This window comes from Rhinopithecus bieti, unplaced genomic scaffold, assembly GCF_001698545.2.
Source record: "Rhinopithecus bieti isolate Rb0 unplaced genomic scaffold, ASM169854v2 scaffold_34489, whole genome shotgun sequence".
NCBI lineage: Eukaryota > Metazoa > Chordata > Mammalia > Primates > Cercopithecidae > Rhinopithecus > Rhinopithecus bieti.
Window position 1 is genome coordinate 2,551,222 of NW_016815128.1, and position 10,947 is coordinate 2,562,168.

Sequence of the window (10,947 nt, forward strand, 5' to 3'; positions counted from 1 at the left end):
GAGATAGGGTCTTGCTCTATTGCCCAGGCTGGAGTGCAGTGGTGCAATCACAACTCACTGCAGCCTCCAATTCCTGGGCTCCAGTGATCCTCCTGCCTCAGCCTCCTGAGTAGCTGAGTCTACAGGCATGTGCTACCATGCCTGTTTAATTTTATGATTTTTTTGTAGAAACAGGGTCTTGCTCTACTGCACAGGCTGATCTTGAGCTCCTGGGCTCAAGCAATCCTCTGCCTGAGCCTCCCAAAGTGCTAGGCTTATGAGGGTCACAGGTGATCTAATTTTACCTCAACATGGTCTTTGAAGGCCTCACAGCACCCCAAGCCCACAGAGCATACCCGAGGGCCCTTCCCAACCACACAGGAGTCTCTTTGTTAGCAGTTTGAATGAGAATTCAGTTCTCTTCCCTTCTTACGTGTCTAAGGATGCCGATGGTCTCTGGAGTGTTCTATGCTTTTTCAAAATGGTGAGCCCAGGAAGCCGGCCCCCTGCCCAGCCCCTCGCTCTGGCCCTGCTTGCCTTCCTCCTTTGCCCCTTGCAAACACCCTTGGCCTACTGCTGCTTGCTAGTTTTGGAGTTTCACAGCATGTTACAGGTGATGGCTCCTTAATGGTCTTCTAGTGGAAATTAAACCTCCTTGTTTGACAATGAAGAAAACTGAGGCCCAGAGAGGCCCACTGAGGCCCACTTTAGGTCACACAGCCATCATCTCTGGCTGCTGAAGACACACCTGAGGGCCTGTCCCAAATGCAGGCACACAACCCTTGTTTAGGTTCAGAGGCAGCAGGTCAGGGACAGGCCCCAAGGGTCAGTGACTTTTGAGACACCAGGTAATTCTGGTGAGCTGCCAGGTTTGGGCATAACTTGTCTAGGCCAGCTCCGTATTCCACCATCACCACCACTAGCACTGCTAACGAACCTGTGAGCATAACATCCCAGGAAGAAACACAACCCAGGAGAGAGGAAAAAACCAGAAAGGCAGGACAAGGGGCTCGGCCACCTCCATTCAGCGTGGGCTCCACCTGTGCTTCATACACCGGCTCATTCCAGCCCTCCACTGGCCATGGGAGGCTGGGCTTTTTCATTAAATTTACAGAGGAGGAAAATGAACTGATATTAGATAAAGCTCATATGTGGATACAGCACCCTGATCCCTTCGCTCCTCCCGAGCCCAGTACCCCAGACTCGCACACTGTCTACACAGTCCCCACTCAAGGACACGGGTCTCACCCTGCTGTGACAGCCCCTTTCCACCCTTTAACACAATGTGATCTCCTAAAAGACTCTCTGCATGTTAAGGGAGACTAGAACTTAGGGCTTTAAATATGGGTTTGAAGATCTCAAAGTCTATCTTCCTGGCAAGACCACAGCACCTGGTTCCATGCTATGCACACAGGAGAGGTTGAGTCACTGCCTGCTTGTTTGATGCTGTACACTTAGGAATGAGAGCGAAAGCCTACCCAGTCACTAAACCTAGCAACTGCGGTAGCCATTTACAGAGAGAGAGAAGATGGAAGCAGCTGGAAGTAACTGTCTGAAAGTCTGGAAACCTCTTCCAGGAGGGATCACAAAAAGGGTGAGGTGATTTGCTTCCAACCTCTTTTCCAATTTACAGGGGACCTGCTCACAAGTCCAAGTGGGAAACGCTGGGTGCGGTGGCAGGAGGGAACAGCCCTCGGGCTGCAGCTGCAGCCAGCCTGCCCCGGACCCTGGTCTCTTGCTCGTGCTCTGCCTTCGGATGGCCACAGAAAGGCACACAGTGGGGGCAGAAACTCTAAAGAGAGCAGCCGCCTGCCTTGGGGGTTACATTCAGCCTTGTCCTGATTACCACAGGTCCTGGTGCTGGGACTTCAGCTCTGGCATAACTCACTTTGTTTCTGACACAGCCTTAAGCCAGCCGTGGGGAGGGCTGGCGAGGGAGGGGCGAGTGGGCAAGAGCATCCTGGGAGGTCCTGGACACGAGGGCCTTTCAGCCCACGGCTGGGATAGCTATTTCTACTTTGGCACTCCCCCAAAACGAAGGGAGAAAACTTAATTTCCTAAAGCACTGACTATATGCCTGGCATCCTACAAGGACTTTGTCCATATTACCACAAGGCCCCTGGACAGTATTTGTCTCCCTGCCCATGTGCAGGTCCCTGCACTCAGGATCTGGGAAGATTCACACCTTGGATGGAAGAGGGTATCAACAGGTGACAGGGTGTGGGTGATGCCTTTAAAGGGAGAGGGGCAGTGGGCAGGCACAGCTTTGATCCTTAAAGCCAAGGACCTGCATTATCCTGGAGCACCTGGAAGAAGTTATCCCTGGAGACCCAGTATGGCGGTGGGCAGGGCTCCTTCCCCCAGCCAGCGCCTACTATGTACCACTGTGTTCTCTCTGGGGTCTTAAGACAACTCAGCCCTCCATTCCAGAAAATTACAGCCTAGTAAGACACATAAAACACAGGCCTCTGGGGTCCCAGGAAAAGCATCTGAGGGCTCGGGATCGAAGGCAGGGTTATATTTTGAGCAGCTGTGTGACTTACGGCAAGGGATTTGGTTTCTAAAAATATACAGTAGGTACAAAAATACTTTCTTTGCAGAATTGTTTTGTATAAAAACCGTGGCTTCCGGCACATAGCAGAATTCATGAGATACCTGTTGAACAGAATGAAAACAGACAGACAAAAGAGGTGCTTGAAGGCCACGGAGCTCAGAGGAAGGCATGGTGGAGAAATCAGGAGCATCTCGAAAAGTGGGGTGAGCTTGGTGTGGAAGGGCTAAGTAGGGCCTGAACAGAGGGGAGTGGAATAGGAGAGGAAGGAAGCCACAGGAGGATGGAGCAGCTGAGCCATGGCTAGATGGGAGGGGGAGGGGAGGAAGAGACGCACACCTGGGGCAAGAAAGACAAGGCTTTGTCTTCCAGGGAGCACAAAAATAATAGAGGTGGCGTCAAAGAGTGACACAAAAAGACTTATGCTTAGAAAGACACACTTCTAGGCTGGGCGTGGCTCACACCTATAATCCCAGCACTTTGGGAGGCCGAGGAGGGCAGATCACCTGAGGTCGGGAGTTCGAGACCAGCCTGGCCAACATGGAGAAACCCCATCTCTACTAAAAATACGAAATGAGCTGGACGTGGTGGAGCATGCCTATAGTCCCAGCTACTCGGGAGGCTGAGGCAGGAGAATCGCTTGAACCTGGGAGGCGGAGGTTGCGGTGATCCAAGATCACACCATTGCAGCCTGGGCAACAAGAGCAAAACTCCATCTCAAAAAAACATAAAAAAATAAGGACACATTTCTAGTGTCCTTAGCAGTCAATGGTAGGAGGAAATCTTGCAAAATGAGAGACCACGAGACAGTCAAACATGAGAGCAGGCAGAAGGCAGCCAGTGCCGGCACTGGAGGAAGGTGATGTGGGGAGGGATGTGGACAGACCAGGGGCAGAGCTGAGCCAGATCTCAGTGGTGACATAGTGACCAGCTGGATTGGCCCTGGGACACAACCTAAGATACTCAAAAGGGGAAGGCCTTTAAATGGAATGATTCTGCAGGGGAATGGGCAGGTGTGTGGGGCTGCTGTGGGGGATGATGGATTCAGTTTTCATCTATTTGGTGTGTTTAGTTAAAAAGTCTGCAAGGCCTGAGAGAGAGAAAGAGAGAGAGAGAGAGAGATTTCCAGGGGTAACTGTGAATGTAAACAGAGTACTGGTCTACCCGTGTTTCTGTTGGTGAGGGATCCCAGAAAGCTCTTGCATTTTCCAGATAAGAGAACACTCTGTAACAGAGGCTCAACATCATCTCAGCTTTCTTGGATGACATAATGGCACTTCAGCATCTTGCATGGCCTTGGGGGACCTTACCGTGAGGCTCGATAACTACTGTTGAGTTTAGACTAATCTTCTTTGGCCTTCTGATTAATCAGTACCCTCATTTTATGTCATTTTTTCTCCTGGAAATCAAGTTGAACACCACCTCAAACAGAACAGCCATTTGAATTACCTCCCTGGTAAGTTTCCCAATGAAACCAGAAGACTAATTGCAAAATCATAGGAGAGCAACACTGAACTCATTCGCTATCTTTTTCTGCATATACTTGAATGGCATTTGGGTTTTCTAGGACTAGAAAGCCCCTTTCCTTTCCTCTCCTCTACTTCCTCCCACCAAACAAACTTCTGGAAAGTCAAAGATTCTACATATTATTGTCCTTTTATAGATGAGGATATCAGAGTTTCCAGTCTTTCAAGAAAGAATGGGACTACGGGAAGGCCGAGAATAAAACGCAAGAAGTGACACTGTCAGGAGCACTCACAGATGCTGCAGGCAAGTCACTCTTCCCCTGTGGGCTGGGGAACAGATAGGTAGAAATTTACGTAAGAAAAATCTAGGACTTTGGTTGAGGATGGCCTGGGTCAAATCCCAGGTGACCTCATACTACGTCAATGGACTTGGACAATGGACTTCACCTCTCAGAACCTTCCTTCCAGCTGCCATAAAATGGTTGGAGGTCCCTTCCTCAGATCACTATGTGTGGATTAACAAAGTGTGAACTAGCCCAGAAGACGGAGGACTTCACAAATGTTACTTTTCTTTCTTCTCATTTAATTGTTAACAAAATAAACAACCAAATCATCTAATTATCAATGAGTAACAAATTAGTCAATAGACACAAATGTTAACAACAAAATATGACTGTTTTCATTATTAGTAATGAAAACAATTAACCACTTATTAATTAACCAATCAGTTCAATTATTAATGAAACAACACTTGATCCCTCTAATACTACAGTGACTATTTAATATGATTAGTAGTTACAACGATGATGCATGAATGACCAATTAACCTAATTATCATTATTAAATAATAATGATTCCTAATAACCACCTAGTTCCAATTGGATTTATAAAGTTAGATGGAATTTGAAGATGCATGAAAATTACTTGCATAAATTAGCATGACAATCAAATTTCTTTGTGACTTGGACATGTCTATGTTGGGGGGAAGCTATCCTCCTCTGACATGGTAGATCCCTGTGGCACTAACCCTATGACCTCCCACTTCAAGGGGTTTCTGCACAGAGGCCCAGGCCCACAGCCCAACCAGCCTCTTCTCAGGTCAAGGCCTCCCCTGCCTGCATTTCCACCAATTCAAGGAACTTCGTCCTGAGCACAGCACCAAGCCGCACTGCCTGTACATAAACACTTGGCCAGCCCAGACACCAGATTTCCAATTTTCCTAAAAGGCTGCCAGGATACAGGAGTCACCACATAGGACCTCATGGATATGTAGATTTATTGTAAAATTTTCTAGCAGGTGGAATATTTCATTTTGAAAGAAAGGCATGAAAAGCATCTTATAGGAGCCCAGCCACCCCGGGGCTTTGCACGCTCCGAGATGGCAGTGCTGGCTCTTCCCATAATGCCAAGCTAATTAAACTCTCTGAGCTTGGTTTCTCTAGATTTGAAATGAGGGTAAGCAAATTTTGCTCACAGGCAGTTATAAAGAATAGACACGATTATGTATGAAAGCTAAAGAGAATGCTTGGCAACAGCAGAAACCAAACACACATGTTTCCCTTTACTTCTCCCCGCTGCTCTTTCAGGGATAGGCTGCCGTGGGATCAACCTCGGTTTTCCAGGTCAGTGTCAAGATCCTGCTCTGGGCCTCCACAGAGCCCTGACTTCCTCTCCAAAGTTCAGCTCAGTGGATTCTCCTTCCAGATTAATCCTGTGCTTTTGTTTGATGATGCTTTAACATCTTGAGGCTTTGTGGATGCAGGGAGGGCCTTCCCCTTCCAGGTTTAGCTAATTCCTAGAGATCGCAAAGGACTTACTTGAGAGTAGGATTCTGATATGCAAACTAGCCCATCCCTAGTCCACCTTCTTCAATCAGGCTCCTGTGGTCTGGGACAGGACACTAACTCTCTGCCCTAAATCACCCCTGGACCAGGTACTAGACTGTGAGAAACCACCCGTACAGCTTGGAGCCTGCAGAAATTATTCAAACTGTCCAATCCTAAGCCTGCTCAGCAACTGACCCTGCCTCACCCTTGCCCAGTAGAGGCTCCTGCCCAAGTTTGCCTTTCACTTGTTCTGCCTCCAAACTGCCTCTGTTGCTCCCCGACAGCCCTGCAGGAATCGGACGCTCCCATCCACTGAAACCGTGAGGAGCAAACTATCTCCAACGACAGTCATCTCCTGATCTGTGGGCCTCGACTTGCCTGAATAAATACAAGATTTAGGGTTCAGATGAAAATACCGTCTCTATCTGTGTGTCTTTCTGGCCCATTAATGTCTGAATCCTCATGGCATAGACTGCAGTTACTTAGATTTTACATCCCCAGAGCTGAATTTGGTACCCAGTGTGAACTTAATAAAAACCTATTGAATGAATAAATCCATGAATGAACAAGCAAATGCATGATGGTAAGCAGGAAAAAACAGAGGCAAGGCCCAGGCAAGGTAGACACATGGATATGTCAGGAAGAGTGAATCAGAGGAAATGACTGAGATGCATTGAAACCCAGGCTCTTGCTATGGAGAAACAGGAATGCTTTGACACTGTTGGTGGGAGTGTAAATTAGTTCAACCATTGTAGAAGACAGTGTGGCGATTCCTCGAAGATCTAGAACAAGAAATGCCATTTGACCCAGCAATCCCATTACTGGGTATATACTCAAAGGATTATAAATCATTCTATAAAGACACATGCACACGTATGTTTACTGCAGCACTATTCACAATAGCCAAGACTTGGGACCAACCCAAATGCCCATCAATGACAGACTGGATTAAGAAAATGTGGCACATAAACACCATGGAATACTATGCAGCCATAAAAAAGATGAGTTCATGTCCTTTGTGCGGACATGGATGAATCTGGAAACCATCATTCTCAGCAAACTAACAAAGGAACAGAAAACCAAATGCCACATGTTCTCACTCATCAGTGGGAGTTGAACAATGAGAACATGTGGATACAGGGAGGGGAACATCACACACCAGGGCCTGTCAGTGGGTAGGGGGAAAGGGGAGGGAGAATATTAGGACAAATACCTAATGAATGTGGGACTTAAAACCTAGATGACGGGTTGATAGGTGCAATAAATCAACATGGCACATGCATGCCTATGTAACAAACCTGCACATTCTGCACATGTATCCCAGAACTTAAAGTAAAATAAAATTAAACTTTAAAAAAAAGAAACCTGGCCCCTTAGCATAAAAGTGGCTGACCTGAACACAGCTTTGATTCCATCAGGCAGTGGCCCCATCCAGGCCACCAGGTGGTGCATACTGCAAATGCTATATTGCCTGGTTCTTAACCACTGAGTTCCCTGAACACATTAGGGTGCACAACTACAGGGTGCAACTCCCTGCCATGAAAAGCCTGGTAATATTTATATCTATAGCACACAGTTCAATGTCTGGCATTCAGTAAAGATTTACTGAATGAAAATGACTTCAAAGTTAAAACTGAAAGAATGAAATCTCTTTTCCCAGATAACAAACAAAGAGTTGTAAGGGGAAAAATTATAGCTTAAAATAATTTGATAGAGCTGCATTGATGGTGAATTTTAAAATATACAAGATTGACTCACTATGAAGCAAGGTAATAAAACATAAGGCAAAACCCACTCTGTTTTTCATTATTTATAGCAAAATGCCACAGTGAAATCTTTAGAACATGGTGAATTATGATGGATCATATATTCCTATTCCCTGCTGCATCCTGACCCGAATGAAGGGTGCAGAAATGAAGTCTCAGATTGCACCCAAGGTGCCATCTTTCACTAGAATGCTTTCATGTCAGCCAGCAGGAAAAACTGGCTTCTGAAGTGCAGTGAGCAGTGTTTTCCGGATGACTGCCTCCCTGCCAACGCGGATGGACAGTGTGACCGCCACCTCAGGGGGTCTGGTGTGGGGGCAGCGGGGCTGTCCAGTTCCAGGTGGTGCTGAAGCCAGCTGCTTTACCACAGCTCTGGGAGGACCAAGCGGAAGAGTCCAGCAGTGACTCGTGCTTACCTGCTTGGTGCCAAAGAGGCCAGGAGAACAGGGACAGCCATGTCTGTCTATCCCGTGTGCCCTATGCCTTGGGACCTCGTTATCACCTCTCACAGTCACTGCTCTTTCTCAACCTTTGGATGTGCCCTCCTTTTTTGTGGTGAGAGCTGAGCCTGGGTCTCTGCCATTCCCTCTATGCCTTCTGCTTGCTGGTCCTGCTTCAGCATGAACTTACTGATGCCAGGGGAGGCCCAGATTGGGGGACAGGAGTGAAGCTTCAGTGGGTAGGGGGTCAAAGAAAGGATGAAGGGAGTTCTTGACACTGCAAAGGCCAGGCATAGAGCTTCAGGGGCTTGCCCTGTTTTGTTCACACTGTGGTACCCTGTGGGGGATGCATGGTGATACTGCATTTGCAAATAAGGAAGACTAAGAGAGTTGGGCTTTGGTCATGTAGGGAGGAAGGGTTTTGGATTTGAAGCCAGGTGTCTGCCTAGCAGAGGGTGGCCCTGAGTGAAGCCCTCTGCACCTGGTGCCTCACCCCTCATCTATGACATGGGGACAAGGACCCTGAGGGTACCTATCTAGATGGGTGGTTGTCAGGATCCACAAGGCCAGCACTAGGATGGCACAGCTGGACCTGTGGGAGCAGGGCCAAGTATGGCCCATGGGAGTTGGGCCAAGTATGAGGACAGAGGAAGCCACACCAGAACTGAGTCCTAAGAGACCGAGAGAAGCTGGAGGAAGGAGGAGGAGGCAGAGAATCCAGGGAGCTAGGACAGCACCTGCCTAGGAACAGAGGCCTCTGTGACTGGGGCCCCAACCCCATCATTTTACAGATGGGGAAACTGAGGCCTGAACAGGGGGAGGACTTGGCCAATGTCCCAGTGTTTTGGAGGACAGACTGAGACCCAGACCAGCCTCTTAGCTCCTATGACAGTGGCCGTCCTTTTGGTTTTCTGGTGTCTGTGGCTGAAGGGGGCTCTAAGCTCCCGTGACAACTCTCACTGGGTTCATCTTCCTATCCCTGCTGCTCCGTGCCCTGTGCTCCGGCAGCACCACATGCTGCCCGATTCCTGCCCAGTGCTGTGCTGTGGTACACCAGGTCCCTGCAGAGCTGTGACCCAGGGAAGGTCCTCCCTTCTCTTGCCCCTGCCTGGCTGGCAGTGCCTTGTCTGCCAAGGGGAGACAAGCCTCCTCATGGCTGATTTCCCCACCACCTCATCCTGGGGTTCCCCCCTCACCTCCCAGCACTTCCCTTTCTCCTAGAACTGCTCATCACTTTTGTCACCCCTGTCTGCCTCCTCCAAGATAGCAATTCCTTCAGGATAGCCAACAATGGTCATTCAGCTCCCACACCGGACAGCAGAGGAGGAGGGAGGGAGGACATGTGATCCACTGGCCGTTCTTTTAATAGTTTGATGAGGTGGCCAGCAGGATTCTGGCTGCCCACCTGAGTGCTGCTGCCTGGTCATTTATTTAATAAGAGAAAAGCAGTATTGCTATGGAAGAGAATGTAAAAGGTAGTTACCTGTGGCCCCAGCAATCCAGGGATTCCAGGTGGTCCCACGTCACCTTTCTTCCCCTGAGTGTAAAAGAAGAAGCTAAAATTAACAAGCAGGCAATTGTCAACTAGAGCTGGTTTCATAATGAGTCTCGGTGGACATTTGGGTCTTTATTACTCTCAATCTCCCGGATTAACATTTGTCCCTCAGGAGCGCCCCACAGAGGAGCAATGTGGAATCAGAAAATGGACTCAGGCTTTTCTGAGGTCAGGAGTGAGGCTTTGGGTTCCAGCTCTGTAACTTAAATGTGCTTGGTAACACATGGCCCCGTATTCAAAAGATGCTGAAAGATATACCAGAGAAAAGCCTCCTTTTAATCCCAGTCTCAGCCACTCAGTTCCTTTCCTTGGAAACAACCAATCTTACCAGATGTTGGTTAATTCTCCCAGAGAGATTTTATGCATCTGTAAGCCTTACACACACACACACACACACACACACACACACACACACACAAACACATATATTCCCCCTGTCCCCCTTTTCTCCACAGACTTCAGCATGCCATTCAATCTGTTAAACTTTTTTGCTTCTTTGTCTCCATTTAATGTATGTAAGCCACATCCCATATCACATGGAGAGTTGCTGGTATCCTTTATACAGGTGCATGGTTTTCCCCATGCAAATGAGGCATGATGCATTGAAACAACCATCTCCTCGTGGCCAGGGAGGTTACCGAGGGCATTTCTGCTCTTCTGCTGTGGGAATCCACACTTCAGTGCATATATGCTCAGTATCCAGTAAGGTGATGTTGTGGGGCCCTTAAATAGGGGTGTGGGCCATCTCCTTAAATAGGGGTAAGGTGTGTGTTGGTTAGTTTACACAATGCGGTAATGGCATATATTGTATAACAGAGGTTATCTGAAGGACAGAATACAGCCCTTTTTGGCATTGTCCTGGTGGTTTTTTTGATTAAATAAAAGCATTGCAATCGGAAACTGAAAGTAAAATAAGACCTTGATAAGACCTACATTTTTTTGTGTGCCTATTTCATGGCAAACTCTCTTTCTAGTTCTTCCCACATGGTCCTTTCTTAATTTACACTGCAAGAGGATCCTGGAATGCCCATGTTTTCATCCCATTGATGAGTGTGCAAATCGAGGCTCAGAGCTCATGTCTCTGTTGTTGCACAGCTAGTAAGGGGCAGAGGTCAGAACACACCCAGTTCTATGCAGACTTGAAGCCTGTGCTAATATTGCTGGCTTCTCAAGGCTCTGAAGAATTAAAAGGGATGCTTTCTACAAAATGACTCCAAGTATATCTGTGAGGCTGTAAAACTTGATATCATCCTCTCCTCTCATTCAGCAACTCTGGCCCTCTTCTCTCTGCCCCTTGGTGACTCTTGCTCGTCTCCACTCTCCCAGAACCCCCAACTCAAGCAAACTAACAAGGCCTTTTTTTT

At 47.9% G+C, this 10,947-nt stretch overlaps 1 protein-coding gene across 1 annotated transcript in view; it reads right to left on the bottom strand.

The window, feature by feature from the left end:
* Positions 1–10,306, bottom strand: part of LOC108515805 (collagen alpha-1(XXII) chain) — a gene marked incomplete at its 5' end in the record, with an annotated part of 153,903 nt that extends 143,597 nt beyond the window's left edge. Inside the window, 2 exons of the mRNA XM_017852946.1 lie at positions 9,512–9,584; positions 10,222–10,306. Of these exons, the coding sequence (XP_017708435.1) occupies positions 9,512–9,584; positions 10,222–10,306 (158 nt within the window). The remainder of the gene's footprint in view (positions 1–9,511; positions 9,585–10,221) is intronic.
* Between the last annotated feature and the right edge of the window lie 641 nt (positions 10,307–10,947).